The following is a 23,882-nucleotide window of genomic DNA, read 5'->3' as shown; positions in this document are numbered from 1 at the left end:
TGCCATTTACATGAACTGGCAACAGCCACTACTATGATTTCATTTGGCTTGATGAGTCATCTCGAGGACTGCATAGCACAGAAGGTTTCGGTCACTTGTCATCACCTCCGTAAGGCCCAACATTCAAAGATCAAGCTTCACCACCTTGTCCCTCACCTCTACGAGGTCCAACATTCAGAATTCAAGCTTCATCACCTTGTCCCTCAACTCTACAAGGCCCAACTTTCAAAGATCATGCTTCACCACCTTGTCCCTCGCCTCTACAAGGCCCAACTTTCAAAGATCAAGCTTCACCACCTTGTCCTTCACCTCTATAAGGCCCAACTTTCAAAGATCAAACTTCACCACCTTGTCCCTCACCTCTATAAGGCCCAACTTTCAAAGATCAAGCTTCACCACCTTGTCCCTCACCTCTATAAGGCCCAACATTCAAAGATCAAGCTTCACCACCTTGTCCCTCACCTCTATAAGGTCCAACTTTCAAAGATCAAGCTTCACCACCTTGTCCCTTGACTCTACAAGGCCCAACATTCAAAATTCAAGCTTCACCACCTTGTCCCTTGACTCTACAAGGCCCAACTTTCAAATATCAAGCTTCACCACCTTGTCCCTCGACTCTACAAGGCCCAACTTTCAAAGATCAAGCTTCACCACCTTGTCCCTTGACTCTACAAGGCCCAACTTTCAAATATCATACTTCACCACCTTGTCCCTTGACTCTACAAGGCCCAACTTTCAAAGATCATACTTCACCACCTTGTCCCTTGACTCTACAAGGCCCAACTTTCAAAGATCATACTTCACCACCTTGTCCCTTGACTCTACAAGGCCCAACATTCAAAAATCAAGCTTCATCACCTTGTCCCTTGACTCTACAAGGCCCAACTTTCAAAGATCAAGCTTCACCACCTTGTCCCTCACCTCTATAAGGCCCAACTTTCAAAGATCAAGCTTCACCACCTTGTCCCTCACCTCTATAAGGCCCAACTTTCAAAGATCAAGCTTCACCACCTTGTCCCTCGACTCTACAAGGCCCAACATTAAAAAATCAAGCTTTACCACTTTGTCCCTCAACTCTACAAGGCCCAACTTTCAAAGATCAAGCTTCACCACCTTGTCCCTCACCTCTATGAGGCCCAACTTTCAAAGATCAAGCTTCACCACCTTGTCCCTCAACTCTGAGGCCCAAGTTTCAAAGATCATGAAAATTTACAAGTTTATAAGTGTTCATTTCGTAAAAAAATTTTTAAGTGTTCATTTTAAAATTAAAGACTTTTGCAAGGATTTAAGATCAAAATCTTAAATATAACCTTTTTACATTGGAAATTGGATATATCTACTCAAAATTTAGTTACACTTAACTATCGAAATTAGTTTTATATGCCAATTTATTTTTTATTTAGGAGTGTTACATTTGAAAATAATTTTTGCTGAAGTAGGTTAAGTTTATTGAGGTAATATGACTCAGAGAAATTCCAATTCTAATGTATTGTTGGATAATTAGCATCGTTACAAGACTTATTGTGAAATTTAATTAAGTGTGGTTGTGTGGTAAGAAGTTTGTTTCCCAAAGTTATGGTTCTGGGTTCAGTCTCACTGTGTGGCACCTTAAGTGTCTTCTACTACAGCCTCAGGCTGACCGAAGCCTTGTGAGTGGATTTTGTAGATGGAAACTGAAAGAAGCCTGTTGTGTTTATATCTATGTGTGTGTGTGTGTGTGTGTGTGTGCATGTCTTTGTGTCTGTGTTTGTCCTTCACCACCACTTGATGGTGTTCGAATGTTTACGTCCCTGTAACTTAGTGGTTTGGCAAAGGAGAATGACAGAATTTGTACCTGGCTTAACAAAATAGGAATAAGTACTGGGGTTGATCTGTATGACTAAAATTCTTCAAGGCTGTGCCCCAGTATGGTCTCAGTCTAATGACTGAGACCAAAGTGCTGTGCAGTGGGACTGAACCCAAAACCACATTGTCATGTGTGGTTCCATGACATCTTTGTCTGCACATCAGTTAAAAGAAAATCAATTAATTCCATACAACTTGACTGAAATATACTTAAATATATCATGGACATGCTGCCCACGTATGCAAGGTGAGCAGTGCCTACCTCAAATAAAATAGATTGATAGCAACATTTTCCTTTTATGGCAAAATATGCACCTAATTCAATAAAATTATGAAGGTTACTCTGATTCCTATGCATAAAATGCAAAATATTTTATTTTTTTGTAGATTATGTAGTCATAATTCGCCCCTGCTTTTCAATCTCAGTATTTAAGTTATGCATAGTACTGCTGTAGCACACATGCTGCGTACACTCCTACAACACTGTTTTCTTTACATGCTGTAAAGGCAGGAGTAAATCTGCCTCAGTCGCATGCCTGTGTTTCCCTTATTTTTTGTGTGTTTTACTACATAAAGGTCACCAACTGCCTACCCTGAGTAATTACTGACAGCATGTGCATATATTTGATTTAGTATTTCTAAATTGAATTTTTCCCTGTAAGTTTGGAATAATATTCCCTAATCATCATATCATCATCATCATCATCGTTTAGCGTCCGTTTTCCATGCTAGCATGGGTTGGACGGGTCAACTGGGGTCTGTGAAGCTGGAAGGCTTCGTCAGGCCCAGTCAGATCTGGCAGTGTTTCTACGGCTGGATGCCCTTCCTAACGCCAACCACTCCGCGAGTGTAGTGGGTGTTTTTTACGTGCCACCTGCACAGGTGCCAGACAGAGCTGGCGAACGGCCATGAACGGATGGTGCTTTTACGTGTCACCGGCACGGGGCCAGGCGATGCTGGCAACAGACACGAATGGATGGTGCTTTTACGTGCCACCGACACGGGGCCAGACAGAGCTGGCAACTGGCCACGAACGGATGGTGCTTTTACGTGTCACCGGCACGGGGCCAGGCGATGCTGGCAACAGACACGAATGGATGGTGCTTTTACGTGCCACCGACACGGGGCCAGACAGAGCTGGCAACTGGCCACGAACGGATGGTGCTTTTACGTGTCACCGGCACGGGGGCCATACGGGGCTGGCAACGGACGCGAACGGATGGTGCTTTTACGTGCCACCGACACGGTTGCCAGACAGAGCTGGCAAACGGCCACGAGCGGACGGTGCTTTTACGTGTCACCGGCACGGGGGCCAGCCGAGGCTGGCAACGGACACGGACGGATGGTGCTTTTACGTGCCACCGACACGGGGCCAGACAGAGCTGGCAAACGGCCACGAACGGATGGTGCTTTTACGTGTCACCGGCACGGGGGCCAGCCGAGGCTGGCAACGGACGCGAACAGATGGTGCTTTTACGTGCCACCGACACGGTTGCCAGACAGAGCTGGCAAACGGCCACGAGCGGACGGTGCTTTTACGTGTCACCGGCACGGGGGCCAGCCGAGGCTGGCAACGAACACGAACGGATGGTGCTTTTACGTGCCACCGACACAGGCCAGGCAGAGCTGGCAAACGGCCATGAGCGAATGGTGCTTTTACGTATCACCGGCACGGGTGCCAGACGAGGCTGACAGCGGACATGAACAGATGGGTCACTTAACCCCTGCTTTCTGATATATGATTTGATTTTGATTGTTCTCACTGGTCTTGCCGGGTCTTCTCACGCACAGCATACTTCCATAGGTCTCGGTCTCTGGTCATTTCCTTGGTGAGACCTAGAGTTCGAAGGTCGTGCTTCACCACCTCGACCCAGGTTTTCCTGGGTCTACCTCTTCCACAGGTCCCCTCAACTGCCAGGGTGTGGCACTTTTTCACACACCTATCTTCATCCATTCTCACCACATGACCATACCAGCGCAATCGTCTCTCTTGCACACAACATCTGATTCCTCTTAGGTCCAACTTTTCTCTCAAGGTACTTACACTCTGTCGACTATGAACACTGACATTACACATCCAACGGAGCATACTAGCTTCATTTCTCGCGAGCTTACGCATGTCCTCAGCAGTCACGGCCCATGTTTCACTGCCATGTAGCATGGCTGTTTGTACACATGCATCATATTATTATTATATGTATATATATAATCATTGTAGTAATCAATATTGTTGTTGTTGGTGCTGCAATGTATTTTCAATACTGTTCCAGGTCGATGTTGTTACAAAGTTTCCCCGCCAAATGGAAGTGTTCTTATTAATATTTACCAAATTATAAACAATGCCTTTGTCAACAGACGCAAGTGCAAACAGAAGCGGATCACCTTTAGTTCCTAGTAAGTCCTTTCATAAACCATTTGTTGCTGTTGTGAGGCTTTAATTTGTGTCCTTAACTTGTTGCTAAGATCACTGTAAATTAATCATCACAACTACAGGCCTCCAGATATGATCAAACTGTACAATATTTTGAACATGCATCTCTTTATTACCATCCTTGCTCATGCTTTCTTATCCATCTCTGTTGCTATCCCCTTACACTGTTCATACTATTTTCTTATTCAACCTCCTTACCAACAACCAATATGTAGCTCTCTCTCTCTCTCTCATTACTCTTCTATCACTCTGTTCTCTGTTACACTTATACTCTCTTTTCTGTTACTCCCCTATATGTAAACAAACAAATGTAATTTGAAACGATGTGTATATATATAATATATATATATATATATATATAAAAAGTGTGTGTTTATCTCCCACTGCATGGCAGGTAGTTTGGGTCATTACTCTTCTATCACTCTGTTCTCTGTTACACTTATACTCTCTTTTCTGTTACTCCCCTATATGTAAACAAACAAATGTAATTTGAAACGATGTGTGTATATATATATATATATATATATATATATATATAAAAAGTGTGTGTTTGTCTCCCACTGCATGGCAGGTAGTTTGGGTTTGTTTACATCCCTGCTACTTAGCAGTTTGGCAAAAGAGACCGATAAAACAATTACCAGACATAAAAAAAACCGCAAAAAAAAAAAAAACTGGGGTTAATTCATTTGGCTAAGCTTTTCAAGGCAGTGCCCCAGCATGGCTGCAGTCCAATGACAGAAACCAGTAAAAGATAAAAAAAAAAAAAGCTCAAAGACATAGGTCTTACATATAAATTTCCATGCCCCTAAGCTTACCTGAATCCACTTAAATCATTCATTGTAAGCAAAATGTAACTTTCTGCTCCAAAATTTCTTTCAGTAACTCGCAACTGGATCAAATCGAGGATAATATGCACAAGAAGAGCTTTTTGGATTTTTCTAAAGTTCGTTACGGAGGGCGCTTCCACGATGCACTGGTGAACGATGTAAAGGCTCTTGGGAAAGTTTTTATCTTCTTCATCGCCTTAATTCCCTACTGGATGGTGTATTTTCAGGTGAGTCTTTAACATAAAATGTGCTGACATTATTTTTATCTTTTACTTGTTTCAGTCATTAGACTGTGGCCATGCTGGGGCACCACCTTGAAGAATTCTTAGTCAAGTGAACTGACCCCACTACTTTATTTTTTTCAAAGCCCGATACTTATTCTATCGGTCTCTGTTGCTGAACCACTAAGTTATGGGATGTAAACACACCAACACCAGTTGTCAAGTGATGGTGGGGGACAGACACAAAGACACATACACACACACACAAAGCTTCTTTCTGTTTCCATCTACCAAATCCACTCATAAGGCTTTGGTCAACCCGAGGATGTAGTAGAAGACATTTGCCCAAGATGTAATGCAGTGAGATTGAACCCAGAACTATGTGCTTGGGAAGGAAACTTCTTACCACACAGCCACACCTGTGCCTATTATTAGTTAAATACTAACCTTTCCTTTCAAGAAAACAGGTGGTTTAAGTTGATAAGATGTGTACAAGATAACAAAAATGTCTTCTTTTTTTTCCTTTTCCCCACTTTTTCCTGCTTCCTATTCTTGTCTTGCAAGTTACTTGGTGGCCTGATTAGTGCACCGGGAGACCAAAAAAAAAAGCACCCAGTACACTCTGTAAAGTGTTTGGTGTTAGGAGGGGCATCCAGCTGAAAAAACCATGCCAAAGATGATATTGGAGCCTTGTGGCTTTATGGACTCTGTCAAACCATCCAAGCATGAAAAATGGACATTAAATGATAATGATGATGATGATGATGATGTATATAGACCAGTGGTTCTCATTCCTTTCTAACATCTGGGCCAGATTCAAAATATGGGATGTTTTAGGGGTCTGCAGCAAGAAAAGCAAAACCTACATCAGTTAAAGAAAAATTTATTATCTCTATTGAAGGAAGACCATCAGGGGCCGCCAGAAAGATGCTTGAGGGCCACATGCGGCCCTGGGAACTGCAGTTGAGAACCACTGATTTTGATGGTTATTCAATTGACTAGAAACATCAGCCAAATCTCCTTCAAATCACATCCTATTGTCTTTAAAAACCAGGGACATTGCATGGTATAATCTTGGATATATTGTGCTTCAAAAAGAGAAAAAGACAGTCTTCTGTTGGACCAGGGACGACTTGGAATGATCTGAGGCTAAACAACATCAGCAACAACAGACTAGGTCTCTGGTTTGGAGATTTCCTTCCTCTGTCCCTCTTGGTGACCCTGTAGAATATTATGAGCACTTCACTTCTCTTCTGAATAAAACAGATAAAAGAAAATTCCCAGGGATGCTGCCTGCATGAAGAACATAGAGTAAAGTACAGACTAATTTAATATAGTATGTCCAAAATATTTTTTAAAACAACTGAAATGGCATCCATAATGAGAAACAAAAATTATTTGTGTTAATGACAGCTCTGGTCAAGAGGAACAAGGGAGGAAACTCTTAGCCTGAACTTGAATTTTGATAAATTTAAATTTATTAGAAAGTGATTGGAGATATGAAGTGGAGGACTGAGTCTAAGCTTTTGGCAAATATGGTACCAACTTCAGATGAGAATCAAAGACTAAGGCATCTCTTTAGGACCAAGAACTGTTTCAGCTTTGAACAGTGGCTGCTCCTATGCAAGGCACAATTTGATCCATCATAAGAGCACTGCTCACTATATAAGACAGAGCAGCTGCTATACACACACACAAGTAGTCTTTATCCCACCTCATATGGCCATCCCATTGATTGGAAAACTTTCAAACACTAAACAACCACTTGTACATTAACACAGTCTGTTCTACTTTTGTCTTCTCCCCCCCCTAGCTACAACAGTTCTTATACCGGCAATGGTGCCAATGATGGTGAATGCATCACCTATTTGCATCTTTTATCTGTAAAGCAATAAATATGTCTGCTTTTATGCACTATGCATCCATATGAGGGGTCCTCTCAAGCCTAATTCTGCAGGGTTTGGCATTCTAAAAAAAACATCCACAGGTGCAGGAGTGGCTGTGTGGTAAGTAGCTTGCTAACCAACCACATGGTTCCTGGTTCAGTCCCATTGCGTGGTATCTTGGGCAAGTGTCTTCTGCTATAGCCCCGGGCCGACCAATGCCTTGTGAGTGGATTTGGTAGACGGAAACTGAAAGAAGCCTGTTGTATATATGTATATATTTATATATTTGTGTGTGTGTGTATGTGTTTGTGTGTCTGTTTGTCTCCCTAGCATTGCTTGACAACCGATGCTGGTGTGTTTATGTCACTTAGCGGTTCGGCAAAAAGAGACCGATAGAATAAGTACTGGGCTTACAAAGAATAAGTCCCGGTGTCGATTTGCTCGGCTAAAGGTGGTGCTCCAGCATGGCCGCAGTCAAATGACTGAAACAAGTAAAAGAGTATTAAGTTGGATATAAAGCTTGCATTTTTTTTTTGTTTATTTTTGCAAACTCTGATTTTTCTGTTATTTTCTTTTTTCTTTTTCCTTTCCTCTTTTAGATGGAGACAACGTTTTTAGTGCAGGGGCTGCACATGAGACTTTCAATGCAAAATGGCACTGAGACAGTGTTACAAAATAAAAACTATAATTGCACACAAGCAACAGAAGTTAATTATCCAAAGGTTAGTGTAATTAATTTTCTCCATCTTATTTTTATTGTATCACATTTACTGCGTTAATGCTTCTCTGTCTCTAAGTTCGTTAAATAATTAACCCTTTTGTCACAATATTTCTGTTGAAATACAGTCCTTGTTTCAATTAATTTTGAAAATAACGAAACCTTTAGAAAAATTAACTTTGTCATTATTTATACGGTATATCATCATTAGTGGAGGCGCATGGCTTAGTGGTTAGGGTGCCAACATCATGATCGTAAGATTGTGGTTTCGATTCCTGGAGTGGGCGATGCATTGTGTTCTTGAGCAAAACACTTCATTTCACGTTGCTTCAGTCCACTCATCTGGCAAAAATGAGTAATGCTGTAATGGACTGGCGTCCCGTCTAGCTGGGGAACACCTACGCCATAGAAACCAGGAAACCGGGCCCATGAGCCTGGCTAGGCTTTAAAAGGGCGCATTTATTTATTCATTACATCATCATTATCATCATTTAACGTTCGTTGTCCATGCTGGCATGGGCTGGACGGTTTGACTAGGCTGGCACACTGGAAGGCTGCGTCAGGATCCAGGCATGGTTTTCTATGGTTGGATGCCCTTCCTAATGCCAACCACTCTGAGAGTGTAATGGGTGCTTTTACGTACCACAGGCACAGATGCCATTTGCATGTCACCAGTATCTGCCACGACTGTGATTTTGCTCAACTTGATGGGTCTTCTTCTCAAGCATATGGCAAAGGTCTCGGTTATTGCCTCCGTGAGGCCCAACACTCAAAAGGAGCTCGGCTACTTTGCCTCCATGAGGCCCAATGCTAGATCTTACCTAGATCTTAATATGAAACCAATATATAGCGCTCTCTCTCTCTCTCCTATCACTGTTTTCTCCATCACACTTGCACTTCCTCTTCTGTTACTCCTCTCCTATCACTTTGTTTCTTAGCTGCAGTTTCTAGCAGTTCAAGTGATCACATTTTGACCTCTGTCTCTGTCTGTTTGTTTGTCTCTCTGTTTCTCTCTCTCTCTCTTTCTCCTCTCTGCTTCTCTTTCCCTCTTTATCTCTGCTTCTCTCTATATCTTCCTCCCCTTCTCCCCCTCCATCTCAATCTGCCTCTCTCCCTTTATCTCACTTTTTCTCTCTCTCCCTCCACTCCTATCTTTCTCTCCACTTCTCTCTCTCATCAATATACTCCACAGAGTAATGATAATATTCTAAACCCCCATATTTCACCTTTCCAACAGGTAGCCGTAGCCTGGCTGTCCCTCTGTGATGTTCTCCTCATATTCCTGATCTTGCCTCTCATGGAAAAAGTCATCTATCCTTGGTTTGATTCCGTGGGTTATTCATTCACATTGACTCAACGCATCACCACTGGTATGATATTCGCAGTCCTTGCAATGGTTGCTGCTGGTGTGGTGGAATTATTTCGGCTACAACTGTCTACTATGACCCTGACAACCAGTGCAAGTGTCACATTATTGAGCAGACTATTGGCAACCTGGGTAAGTGAACATCTTTTTCTCTGTGTATATGTGTGTGTACATAATTATTCCATCTTTAGACTCCATCCTGTCAATACCTCAAATGTAAAATTCTCCCCTGAAGATGGAAGCAGTATTACCAGATGATGGAATTAAGTTACTATCATTATTCCAGACCAACGAGCCCCTAGAAACAGCTGTTGGACTTGTAAAATTCAATCTTTTAATTCCTGTTACCATTTACATTCTGTGTAAGACAGATTTCTTTATATGCATACATTTTTCTCTGTATATAAATGTGCATATTATTATATGTATGTGTATGTGTACGTAATTATTCCATCTTTAAACTCCATCCTGTCAATACCTCAAATGTAAAATTCTCCCCTGAAGATGGAGGCAGTGAATTTTAGCCAAACAAATCAACCCCAGTAATTATATTTTAAGCCTTGTATTTATTCTATCAGTTTCTTTTTCCAAACTGAGTTACAGGGACATAAACACACCAACACTGGTTTTCAGTTTGGGATGGGAGAGACAACACACACACACACACACATTTGGAAACTGAAAAAAGTCCATCACACACACACACATTTGTGTGTGTGTGTGATGGACTTTTTTCAGTTTCCATGTACCAAATCTACTCACAAATCTTTGGTTAGCCCAAAGTGCCAAGCAGTGGGACTGAACCCAGAACCATGTGGCTGGGAAGCAAACTTCTTATACATCCACGCTTTTTTATTAAGTGGAAATATTTTAATGTATTGTGTGTGTGTGTGTGTGTGTGTGTGTAAGAGAGAGAGAGTGAGAGAGAAAGACAGGCAGAAAGAGACCATGTGCTTATTTTAATTACACACAATAATCTCCAAACAATACAAACAGATTTGTTAATTAAAAAAACAAAAAAAAAGAAACTGTAGTTTCGGTGTGGTTTGAGGTTAGTAATTTCAATTCTTGAAAAATGGTTTATTATTTTGTTCATCATCAGACTCCAGCAGCTGCCACATCTTGTTCTCAACACCCAACATATTTGTCAGTTATGTCCCTTGCCTGTAATTAACTATTTCTTTATTACCCACAAGGGGCTAAACACAGAGGGGACAAACAAGGACAGACATAGGTATTAAGTCGATTACATCGACCCCAGTGTGGAACTGGTACTTAATTTATCGACCCCGAAAGGATGAAAGGCACAGTCAACCTCGGCGGAATTTGAACTCACAACGTAACGACAGACGAAATACCGCTAAGCATTTCATCCGGCGTGCTAACGTTTCTGCCAGCTCGCCAATTAACATCACTCTCAAACCATGTGGTAACGCAGAAACTATGCAGCCGGCGTTTATGACTTGCATCGATGGTCTTTGTCTCCTCATACCTGTACTGAGTGAAAGCTCCCTGGACCTTGATCCCTCTCCAACAATATTCTAGACAAGCACCCAGTTTTCAGGATACTCTTTGTTCCTTTTTATATCTGTTTCTCAGGCTTATTTAAGCCCTTCGCTCCCAATGAAGCAAAGGCTTACAACGACTTTTCTGGGCTGTCAGGGGCCCCTCTCTCATCTTGCCCTTGGAGGTAAGCCATCCTCTCCCAAATGTTGTAGATTTTGAATTGTCAACAACGCTTACTCTTTACTCTTTTACTCTTTTACTTGTTTCAGTCATTTGACTGCGGCCATGCTGGAGCACCGCCTTTAGTCGAGCAAATCGACCCCGGGAATTATTCTTTGTAAGCCCAGTACTTATTCTATCGGTCTCTTTTGCCGAACCGCTAAGTAACGGGGACGTAAACACACCAGCATCGGTTGTCAAGCAATGCTAGGGGGACAAACACACACATACATATACATATATACGACAGGCTTCTTTCAGTTTCCGTCTACCAAATCCACTCACAAGGCATTGGTCGGCCCGAGGCTATAGTAGAAGACACTTGCCCAAGGTGCCACGCAGTGGGACTGAACCCGGAACCATGCGGTTGGTAAACAAGCTACTTACCACACAGCCACTCCTGCGCTTCTGTAACATTGCTTTTTTTTTTTTTTTCTAGTTAGAGGTGTTGGTTAGTAGTTAGGATGTTTGGCTTATGACCATAAGGTTGTGAGTTCAATTCCTGGTGATGCATTGTGTCCTTGAGCAAGACACTTTATTTCACACTGCTCCAGTCCAGTCAGCTGGCAAAAATGAATAGTACCTGTAATTCAAAGGGCCAGCCTTGTCACACTCTGTGTCATGCTGAGAACAACATTAAGGGGTATGCATGTGTGTGGAGGGCTCAGCCACATGCACATTAATTTCATGAGTAGGCTGTTCTGTTGATCAGATCAGCTGGAACCCTCGTCATTGTAACCCTCATCAGGGATGTTGGTGGTCCTACACAAACCCATCTTGACCCCGTGGTAGATGGGTTCATAGTCTAGCCTCCTGTCCTTTGATCTGTCCAACTTGGGAGGCCTTACTGGGAACTTGCACTGTTCTGGTGTAACTCTGAGGGTCATTGAGACGCACAAGTTGCCACACTACAACAAGGACTGGACCTTGTGGTAATAGAAGAGGTTCGTCAAATGCATATTTACAGCTGGTTGCCCTTCCTCTCACTAACCCATATCTGTTTTCCAAGCAACCAAGTTTTCACACCACTTGTCTTTGAAAGCACAAGGATACTGGAAGATCTACCGGCATGACTGTGTGGTAAGAAGCTTGCTTCCCAACCACATGGTTCCGGGTTCAGTCCCACTACGTGGCACCTTGGGCAAGCATCTTCTACTATAGCCTCAGGCTGACCAAAGCCTTGAGTGGATTTGGTGGACAGAAACTGAAAGAAGTCTGTGTCTGTGTTTGTCCCCACTGTCCTCGCTTGACAACCGATGCTGGTGTGTTTATATCCCTGTAACTTAGTGGTTCAGCAAAAGTGACCAATAAAGTACTAGGCTTACAAAGAATAAGTCCTGGGATCAATTTCTTCAACTAAAAATCCTTTTAGGCAGTGCTCCAGCATAGCCACAGTCAAATGACTGAAACAAGCAGGAGTGGCTGTGTGGTAAGTAGCTTGCTAACCAACCACATGGTTCCAGGTTCAGTCCCACTGCATGGTATCTTGGGCAAGTGTCTTCTACTATAGCCCCGGGCCGACCAATGCCTTGTGAGTGGATTTGGTAGACGGAAACTGAAAGAAGCCTGTCGTATATATATATATGCGTGTGTGTGTTTGTGTGTCTGTGTTTGTCCCCCTAGCATTGCTTGACAACTGATGCTGGTGTGTTTATGTCCCCGTTACTTAGCGGTTCAGCAAAAGAGACCGATAGAATAAGTACTGGGCTTACAAAAGAATAAGTCACGGAGTCGAGTTGCTCGATTAAAGGCGGTGCTCCAGCATGGCCGCAGTCAAATGACTGAAACAAGTAAAAGTAAGTAAAGTAAAAGAATAAAAGAATATTTATATATGTCATCTGTACCATTCCAGGGCAACACGATCAATTCTATGCTGCAGACATGAGCATCTTCTACCAAGTTCCACAATACGCCTTTCTTGGAATCAGTGAAGTCTTTGCGAGTGTTGCAGGTAAGAAACAAACTTCTAATTTTTCCATTAATTCCATTATGTTCTGAACTAGTGATTCTCAATCTAGGGTCCATATGACACCTTGGCAAGGGAGGCAGGAGAGTCCATATTAGATTTTGCTGCTAAAGTTTTTCTGCAATAAATTGGTTAACCCTTTTGTTACTGTATTTATTTTGTGATGTTCTGTGTTTCTTACAATTACTTTAAATATAACAAAGAATTTAGTAAAATGACTTAGTTATCATTAAGTTAGTGTTACGAACATAAATTGTGACTAGGGTTTGGTGGAAGATTTTAATACAGAACTTTTGAAACTAAGACATTTGTACTACAGAGCCAGAGCTGGTTTCAGCTGGGTTGGTATCGAAAGGGTTAAGAATTGTTTCTCTATTACATATTTTAGCCCTTTTGTTACCATATTTCTGTTGAGATGCTCTCTTTCTTTCAATTACTTTAAATATAACAAAGAATTTAGTAAAGTAACTTAGTTATCATTAAGCTAGTGTTAGGAACATAAATTGTGACTAAGGTTTGGTGGAAGATTTTAATCCAAAACTTATGAAGACAAGACATTTGTACTACAGAGCCCGGGCTGGTTCTGGCTGGGGTGGTAACGAAAGGGTTAAAATTCCTCAATATAACAAAATATTTTAGCAATTTTTTAATACAATTTCATCTGCTGCTACGTTCTGAGTTCAAATTCCACCGAGGTCGACTTTGCCTTTCATCCTTTCGGGGTCGATTAAATAAGTACCAGTTACATACTGGGATCAATGTAATCAACTTAATCCCTTCCCCCAAATTTGAGGCCTTGTGCTTCCTGTAGAAAGGATTATTATTATTATTATTATTATATGGCATTTTATCTATCACTCTGCCAATACTGCTACTCCATAATAATGGTTTCAAATTTAGGTACAAGGCCAGCAATTTTGCAAGGAGGGGTTAGTTGGTACCATTAACCCAAGAATTTACTGGTACTTAATTTATTGACCTTGAAAGGATAAAATGCAATGTCGACTTTGGTGGGATTTGAACTCAGAACATAAAGAACTGGAAGAAACTCAGTAAGGTATAACAATCCTGCCAAATGATATGCAAATTGGGTACAAGGCCTCAAATTCAAGGAACATGTACAGACTTGGTGGGATTTGAACTTATGAGGTGAAAGTATGGGACTGTACGCAGGAAACCACTTAGTATTTCCTGCCACTTCATCAGTCACAAGAAAGTTCTAGAAACTTGCACTGCAAGGATCTATAAATACAGTCAGAATATTCTCACGTAGCATTTATTAACCTCAGAACATTTTGTTTTGTTTTTTTAAAATTTATACTAGCAGTATCGCCCGGCGTTGCTCGGGTTTGTAAGGGAAATAACTATATAAGCATTTTTAGAGAGTTACTTCCCTTATAAATTCGGGCTTTCTTAGCCATTTTTGTTTTGGTGTCTTCAAGCCATGAAGTCGTTCTAAAAGAATGCTGGTTTCCTTCACAACGCATTACGACGTTGATTTCTTTACACTCCCTTCCCCACAGCTTCACGAGGGAGGGAAGGGGGAGAAGCAAACAGGTGCAGCTGTGAGCGTGGACGCCAACTCTGCCGCCATTGACATACGATGCATTTTATGCATTAAAATGGAATAAAAAAATGATGTTAAATTATTTTTAAAATCGTAGACTCATCGTTGACGCGCGCTAATAGTCAGACGGGCTCGATATGAATCACGACTATAAGATACCCGAATTTGGTTAAACTGCACCGCAAAATGTGGGAGGAGTTAGGAATCTAAATCGAAGGGGACAGACACTCACACAACTAGAGTTTTATATATATAGATATACATGTTTTTCTTTGTGTACCTAATTTCTTTCTGAAGAACAAAATCACATGATGGTTTTCTTGAGGCATGGCATTGTGGAAAGAAAATTGCTTCCCAACCACACAGTTCCAGATGCCCTCCTCCAACTCCCATTCTCTGACCGAACAGGTGCATGCTGAGAGAACCCCATTCAGGTGCAGGCATGGTTCTTTGGTTAAGATGTTTGTTTTTTTTTACCAAGTGGTTTCTGGCTTAATGGTCAGAGGTATTCGGCTCATGATCACAAAATCGTGAGTTCAATTCCTGGTGACACACTGTGTCCTTGAGCAAGACACTTTATTTCATGTTGCTCCACTCCACTCAGCTGGCAAAAATTAAGTAGTAGTACCTGTAAATCAAAGGACCAGCCTTGTCACACTCTGTGTCACACTGAATCTCCTTGAGAACTACATTAAGGGTAAGCTAGGATACTTAGGAGGGTTCTTGGCATCTAAGGTTACTTGTTGTAGCCCGATGTTAGGGTTTTCCTTATCCACCAATCTAACTGTTGTGCATAAAACTTAGATAAACTTAGATATGTTTCGACCAAAGATTGGTCCAGGCCATGTCTAACTTAATAGCACCACCTGATAGGATTATTTGAATCCTGTTTAAGTCAAGTTTTGTTTATGGTCCATTCAAGTAGTGAGTTTTTGTTGGGTGAGTTGTATCCAATTATGGGTGGCTTATCCGGTATTCCTTGAAAGAATCTATTCAGACTCCGTTTAAAGTTGATGGGATCCTTTTCCTCTTTGATCTCTTTCGGGACAATGTTAAATAGGGCAGGGCCTGTTGAGGAAAAGAAATTATGTTGCAGTGTACATATCTTTACTCTTTTACTTGTTTCAGTCATTTGACTGCGGCCATGCTGGAGCACCACCTCCAGTCGAGCAAATCGACCCCGGGACTTATTCTTTGTAAGCCCAGTACTTATTCTATCGGTCTCTTTTGCCGAACCGCTAAGTGACGGGGACGTAAACACACCAGCATCGGTTGTCAAGCAATGCTAGGGGGACAAATACAAACATATACACACACACTTATATATATATATATATATATATATATACATATATACGACAGGCTTCTTTCAGTTTCCGTCTACCAAATCCACTCACAAGGCATTGGTCGGCCCGGGGCTATAGCAGAAGACACTTGCCCAAGATGCCACGCAGTGGGACTGAACCCGGAACCATGTGGCTGGTTAGCAAGCTACTTACCACACAGCCACTCCTGCGCCTATAGTTCTATTGAAATAATAATATGAAATAATAATAATTTTTAATTCCAATTTTTTACTTTGTCTTTTGGCAGGTCTGGAATTTGCCTATTCCATGGCACCAACATCAATGAAAGGAATAATCATGGGCCTTTTCTTGTTTTTCTCCGGTATTGGCAGTCTTGTCAGCATTGGTATAATACAAGCTCTGAAAGGAACTCTGTTCTTTGGTGAAGACTTTGGCGACATCAACATACGGAAGTGTGACCAGCATGGCCGTGTCACTGAAGCCAACCATCTTGACTATTACTTCTTTGCCATGGCTGTTTTCCTTGCTTTCTTCACCGTCGTTTTCATCGTTGTTGCCCACTGCTTCAACTTCAGTAAGGCCTACCCCGTTTCCAAGTCGACGAGGGATTCGAGGAGGAACAGGTTTGAGAGCGGTTCCATTAACAGCAGCGAATGAAAGGGCAGCAAGCAAGAGGAGGTAAATCGGTCGACTCCTCAAACAAAAGACAGACCAGAATCTTGCCAGTGGTGTGTGTGTGTGTGTTTGTGTGAGTGTGTCTATGTATGGGTGTGCAAGCGTGCGGGCATGCATGCGTGTTTGCTTTGAGATAGAGCAAGGAGGAAAAATCGCTCCGAACTTCAATGTACTGTGAAGGAGGTGTGGAAAACAAACACGAAAGCAAAAGAAAATAAAACTAACAATTAATTTGCCACAGTTTATATATATATAGGCGCAGGAGTGGCTGTGTGGTAAGTAGCTTGCTAACCAACCACATGGTTCCGGGTTCAGTCCCACTGCGTGACATCTTGGGCAAGTGTCTTCTGCTATAGCCTCGGGCCGACCAATGCCTTGTGAGTGGATTTGGTAGACGGAAACTGAAAGAAGCCTGTCGTATATATGTATATGTATGTATGTATGTATATGTTTGTGTGTCTGTGTTTGTCCCTCTAGCATTGCTTGACAACCGATGCTGGTGTGTTTACGTCCCCGTCACTTAGCGGTTCGGCAAAAGAGACCGATAGAATAAGTACTGGGCTTACAAAGAATAAGTCCCGGGGTCGATTTGCTCGACTAAAGGCGGTGCTCCAGCATGGCCGCAGTCAAATGACTGAAACAAGTAAAAGAGAAAAGAGTAAATATATATATATTTACAAAAAAAAAATATCATTGGCTGGGCGGGTGTGTGGCACAGTGACACAGTGTTACTGCCACTGGATACTTACTACTTCTGCTAGATGTAATGTAGTAGTAGTAGTAGTTGAGTAGAATTAATGGTGACTGTGTGTGTCTGTCTGTTTGATAGTTATTGTACTTGGCACCAAACTGTTTTCTAGGGCATCCTTCCAAATACAACACCCGACCAAATATTCCAAGTGCCTTTCATATTTTTCTTATTTCATCTGTACAAATCTCAACCAAACTCTGCATAATCGTGCAGCAAAAGTATACGTACATGTCTGTATGCATGTATGTATGTATATGTGCGTATATACATGTAAAGTTTTTATGAGTGTGTGTGTATGTATATATATGCATTTTTGTGTGTGTATGTATATATATATATATATATATATATATATGCATTTTTGTGTGTGTATGTATGTATATATATATATATATATATATATGCATTTTTGTGTGTATATATATGTATGTATATATATATATATATGCATTTTTGTATGTATATGTGTATGTGTGTATATATGCATTTTTGTATGTATATGTGTATGTGTGTATATATGCATTTTTGTATGTATATGTGTATGTGTGTATATATGCATTTTTGTGTGTATATATGTGTGTGTGTGTGTGTATATATATATATGTATGTATATGTGTGTATTTGAGTGTTTCTATGGGTTTTCATATGTGTATTATTTTTGTATATGCTTTATGCATATATATACATTTTTGTGCATGCATGCGTGTGTGTGCTTATGTGTGTATATATTATATATATATATATATATATACACACAAATATGCACACATGTATGTAATAAAATAACATTACTGAGTTTTCACATGCTAACAACAACAGTAATACAAGAAGGAACTTTGTAATTTATCAATTAATTACCATTTACCTTTGGCTTCCAGTGCTCTTCCACACCCACACTCCATGTACAAAGAATAATTTTGATGATGGTCATAATAACAATAACCCTCTCTACCATAGGCACAAGGCCTGATAATTACCCGGAGCCTGGTGCTTGCTCAGCCAATACTCATTGTATCAAGGCCAAAGTTGAACTCAGAATGTATAAACAGACAAAATGCCACTAAGCATTTTGTCTGGCAAGCTGATATTTGTCAACTCACTGCCTTAATGATAATAATAATAATAATACTACTACTACTAATAATAATAATAATGATTTCAAATTTTGCCACAACGGCAGCCTGGGAGAGGGGATTAAGTCGATTACATCAACTCCAGTGCATAACTGGTACTTATGGTACTTATTTAATCGACCCCGAAAGGTTGGAGGGCAAAGTCGACTTTGGCGGAATTTGATCTCAGAAAGTAAAGACAGACGAAATACCTATTTCTTTACTACCCACAAGGGGCTAAGTACAGAGAGGACAAACAAATGGATTAAGATGATTACATCGACACCAGTGTGTAACTGGTACTTATTTAATCGACCTCGAAAGAATGAAAGGCAAAGTCGACCTCGGCGGAATTTGAACTCAGAACGTAGCAGCAGACAAAGTACCATTAAGCATTTCGCCCAGCATGCTAATGATTCTGCCAGGTTGCCACCTTAATGATAATAATAATAACAACAACAACAACACTTACTATCATTGATATTATTGTGTGTAGCAAGGCGGCAGGCTGACAGAATTGTTAGTATGCCAGACAAAATACTTAGCGGCATTTTGTCCATCTTTATATTCTGAGTTCAAATTTTGCCGAGGTCGACTTTGCCTTTCATCCTCTCAGGGTTGATAAAATTAGTACCAGTGAAACACTGGGGTCGATGTAATTGACTTAGCCTGACCCCTGAAATTGCTGGCCTTGTGCCGAAATTTGAAACCAATGTTATTGTATTTACTCAGTTAACCCTCCCCCACCCACACACATACCTTTACCTGGCATTGTTTATATTAGTTTTTTTTAATATTATTATTATTATGGCCCACAGCAACAACAGCAAGAGATTAATGTGTTGTTGTGATGTTCATGCCAGTCTAACCTCATTTCTTAATGTTTTTTTTTTCTTATTTATTAACAAAAGTAACTTTGAAAGTGAAATTATGCATGACAATAAGTGTTATTGTTGCTGTTATTGTTGTGGCAGCAGTGGTGGTGGTGGTGGTCGTTGTTGTTGTTGCTGTTGCTGTTGATCAAACGGTCTTCGTCCCAGAGCTCGCAAGATGGGAGAAGTCCGAAACGTGGTCCTTTGCATTCGTAAGACCCGCAGAAGAGAAAGTAGGTAAAACCCTGACACTGAGAGCATCGACGGATGGATGAATGCGCATCCAGGCTCAGCGGTTGCGTAGGAAGTCGGGGACAAGAAACAGGAAGAAAGAGTACAACAGGGGTCGCCACCACCCCCTGCCGAAGCCTTGTGGAGCTTTAGGTGTTTTCGCTCAATAACCACACACAACGCCCAGTCTTGGAATTGAAACACGATCCTCCGACTGCAAGTCCGCTGCCCTAACCACTGGGCCATTGCACCTCCACTGTTACTGCTGCTGTTGTTCAATTGTGTGTCCCCCACCCCTACATACACTCTCACACATTCAGCATCAACTCAATCGAAACCAGCCATTGCTTCTGTTATCGGATCAGTGTTTAATTTCAAATTGGCTCTTTTGAACTTTGTTGACCCTTGTCCCAGGTGACACACAACGGTTGTGCAAAAAGTATGCTAGTCCAAAAATGCCGTGCAAAAAGATTGAAGGACAACTGTCCTGGTTGCTGTGTAGTGAAATATAAATGAAGACATACCCTCAGTTACCCTGGGCATGGATTCACTGAAGCTCCGGCATCTGGCGACGGACTTGGTAAACACCCACAAAGTTATCAACCACCTCACCAACAACAACACTGAACACCTTTTTGATCTCCATGTGTCCAACATACGTGGACATGCCTACAAAGTCAGAAAACAACACAGCTCCCATGACTTTCGGAAACATTTTTTCACGCTCAGAGTTGCTGAAGCATGGAATAAACTGCCTTTGTCAGTTGTTGACTGCCATGACACTGCATCCTTTAAGGCCCTCATGCTTTCCGAAATCCGCCGAAACTACACCTGATTATATATACACTTTAGATGAGTTGTAGTGCACCTGAGCACTGTACACAATTATTATTATTATTATTATATTACTATGCAGTGCGTTTCAAAGAAGAGACTTGCCTAAGATGCAGTGGAATTGAAAGAATATTCTTTCTCAGTGGGGTTAAAGTTAAACTCATGTGTTTATGATGAATTTAGTTATAGGTCTTATTCTGGAATGGTTATGGTCAGTTCCGATCTTTAGCAGGGAGCGGGTCAGTTTGTCATTTTAGAGCAACTTGATGGTCAGGCTTGCTACTGCTCCTACTCTGGCCATCAAAGGTTCTACGTTTAGGAGCATTTAGCTGTGATTTCTATAATGTTGAGATAATTCTTGCCTTGTACAAGACAAATAGCTTTACTGAAAGAAGTTTAGAACTTAATTTCAAAAACCGATGGATTCACAGCTATTTGGGGCCAGGTGGATTTGACCATAGGCATTGTACAGCACAGACAAAACACTGACCTTTAATTCAACACCCAATTCACTTGCACATCCATGCCCCCCACCTCAAGGCCCTGTCAAGTCTCCCTCAATTCAGTCCGATCCAGTATAGTCCTGTCCAGTCCAGTTCCATAGATGTTGGATGTCAGGTTTGTTAACCCGTGTAAATTGTGTGCATTTTGATCGGAGTTCTAATCCTGCCTGTTCCATTTCTGATTTTTGTGTGACCCTATTACTCCAATGTTTACGATTAAAAAAAAACAAACAAAAAAACCCCCCAAAAAACAAAGAACAAATGTGTTCACTCCACCATATTTTAAAGACACTAAGGAATTCGTCAACGAAAAATTGGTTGCTTTTCTTAACAGGCCAAGCAACTCCATAGAAGCTTCCACACTGGTTTTTGTGATAAAGTTTAAAACAGTTGTGAATAATAAAAAAAAAAAATAAAATAATTTAAAGGCTCAATAAGCTTGAACTGAACTCATGATTTTTGTATTTTATATTTTTTCCCAAACCCTGAGACACAGGTACATTTTTATACATTCATTCCATGACCAATTATATTTCCAAGAGGTTATTTTTTTTCCTCAAATTCATTCTCCCCTTCAACACTTTTGTATTTTTAATATCATGCTAATAAATATATTTACAATTCTCTTGTTGTTTTCCAGTTAAATTTTCTTTTTTTTTATATATATATTCTCATTCCTGCATTTGATGACATATTCTCCATCATGAAAATATCTTTTTGCGTGTATGTACCCATTTTTTTATTACCCACAAGGGGCTAAACATAGAAGGGACAAACAAGGACAGACATAGGTATTAAGTCGATTACATCGACCCCAGTGCGTAACTGGTACTTAATTTATCGACCCCGAAAGGATGAAAGGTAAAGTCGACCTCGGCGGAATTTGAACTCACAACGTAACGGCAGACAAAATACCGCTAAGCATTTCACCCGACGTGCTAACATTTCAGCCAGCTCGCCGCCTTTTTGTGTGTATGTATCATCATCATCATAATTTAATGTCCTTTTCCTTGCCGGCATGGGTTGGATGGTTTGATAGGAGCTGGCATGACCAGGGGCCACATCAGGTTTCTTTGTCCGTTTTGGCATGGTTTCTACAGCTGGATGCCCTTTCTAACACCAGCCACTTTACAACGCATACTGGGTGCTTTCTATGTGGCACCATCACCAGTGCTTTTTTTATCTGTCCATGGTGGAATGCATGTGTTTTTTTGGAAAATGAATGGGGAGGAGATACAAAAAAAAAAAGCAGCTGCGAGACATCCAATCAGAAATAACAGCTAAATCTCCCTCAAATCAAACTCTAGTGACTAAAGAAAATGAAACACACACACACACACAAAAAAAAAAGCAACAACAGATGGGAAACTGTGATTCTATCATATTTTTTAAAATGGCCTCATCAGAGAAGGGAAGATGAGTGGACAAGGACAAGACCATTTTCAGTGGCTCAAAGACTTGTAAGAGAAAGTGGGGAAGATATTCTTGGAGTGCAGATTTGGTTTGAATGCAACAGAGTGGAATCTTGTGAAAGGTAGGAGAGTCCAGTTTGCTGGACATTGTTGTAGAGCTGAAAAAGAAGTAATTTCTACTCTTCTCCTCTGGAAGCCATCTACTCGCAATACCAGAGGGCGCACACTCTCCTACCCTGATGTAATCTCCAGGGATACAGGCATCCAGCAACAGGACCTCCGTAATGCTATGATGGACCGTGAAGTCTGGCGTAACATAGTAAATTCCATTGTCTCAACCACGGTCGAACAATGATGATGATGATGATGGAATCAGCTGAAGGCACCCAAGGACCAAGTGATGGTGCTTACTTGCTTATAACTGAAGGAGCAGAAATCACAAACAGTTCGGCCATGCATAGAGTAGAGACGGCAGTTTAACCTTTTAGCATTTAACCCTTTTGTGACCAACCTGGCTGAAACTGGCTCTGTAGTACAAATATCTTGATTACATAAGTTTTGAATTAAAATCTTCCACCAGTTGACCGTAGTCACAATTTATGTTCCTAACACTGGATCTGGGACCCCCTTCGGTCACGACACTGACCATGGGATTGCACCTAGAAAGTTACCCTCCTAGTCACAAGTCTGGGCAAGGTGGTTTTATGGAAGACCAGCAGTCGCCCATGCATACCGGTCTCCCCTCTCCACGTCACCGATGTTGTCCAAGGGAAAGGCAAGGACCGATACAGCTTGGCACCTGTGACGTCACAACTCATTTCTACAGCTGAGTGAACTGGAGCAACGTGAAATAAAGTGTCTTGCTCAAGAACACAACACGCAGCCCGGTCCGGGATTCAAGCTCACAACCTCACGATCGTAAGCTCAACGCTCTAACCACTGAGCCATGCGCCTTCACATGTTCCTAACACTAGGTAAATGATAACTAAGTTATTTTACTAAATTCTTATATTTAAAGTAATTGAAAGAAACACAGAGCATCTCAAAATAAGGAGAGTAACAAAAGGGTTAAGCCTGTTTTATTCTCAAATCTACCCTTTAATGTCCTTCCAAAAATAGTCACATCACTGAAACCTCACTATGAGATAATACTCTCTGGATGCTGGCTTTGCTGGATGGAGGTGCTTATCTCCCCCTTTGTAAAAATAAGGACACAGGAAATGTGTCAAGGCCAACAGGAAGTGATGCTTCCTAGGGCTAAATAGCAGTAGTAAGAGTGTGTGTGTGTATATGTTTGTGTGCCTGTGTTTGTCTCCCTAGCATTGCTTGACAACCGATGCTGGTGTGTTTATGTCCCCCGCCACTTAGCGGTTCGGCAAAAGAGAGACCGATAGAATAAGTACTGGGCTTACAAAGAATAAGTCCCGAGGTCGATTTGCTCGACTAAAGGCGGTGCTCCAGCATGGCCGCAGTCAAATGACTGAAACAAGTAAAAGAGTAAAGAGTAGTATTCTTCCCTTTCATGGGACTGTCACATTAAGTTGACAACATACCACCACTTTATCGTGTTAATACTGTATAAATCTCTCTCAGGGATCTAGAAATATATTATTTCAATACATGATTAATTCAA

The 23,882-nt window shown here is 41.3% G+C and overlaps 1 protein-coding gene across 1 annotated transcript in view; it reads left to right on the top strand.

Moving 5' to 3' along the window:
* LOC115224463 (solute carrier family 15 member 4-like) overlaps window positions 1–16,738 on the top strand; it is a 40,454-nt gene extending 23,716 nt beyond the window's left edge. Inside the window, exons 3-9 of the mRNA XM_036513430.1 lie at window positions 4,116–4,239; window positions 5,156–5,330; window positions 7,810–7,932; window positions 9,166–9,426; window positions 10,894–10,984; window positions 12,872–12,970; window positions 16,146–16,738. Of these exons, the coding sequence (XP_036369323.1) occupies window positions 4,116–4,239; window positions 5,156–5,330; window positions 7,810–7,932; window positions 9,166–9,426; window positions 10,894–10,984; window positions 12,872–12,970; window positions 16,146–16,516 (1,244 nt within the window). The 3' untranslated portion in view covers window positions 16,517–16,738. The remainder of the gene's footprint in view (window positions 1–4,115; window positions 4,240–5,155; window positions 5,331–7,809; window positions 7,933–9,165; window positions 9,427–10,893; window positions 10,985–12,871; window positions 12,971–16,145) is intronic.
* Window positions 16,739–23,882: the final 7,144 nt, after the last annotated feature.

This window comes from Octopus sinensis, linkage group LG25, assembly GCF_006345805.1.
Source record: "Octopus sinensis linkage group LG25, ASM634580v1, whole genome shotgun sequence".
Lineage (NCBI taxonomy): Eukaryota > Metazoa > Mollusca > Cephalopoda > Octopoda > Octopodidae > Octopus > Octopus sinensis.
Note: the sequence above shows the minus strand (reverse complement) of the source record. Positions and strands in the feature narration are given on the sequence as shown.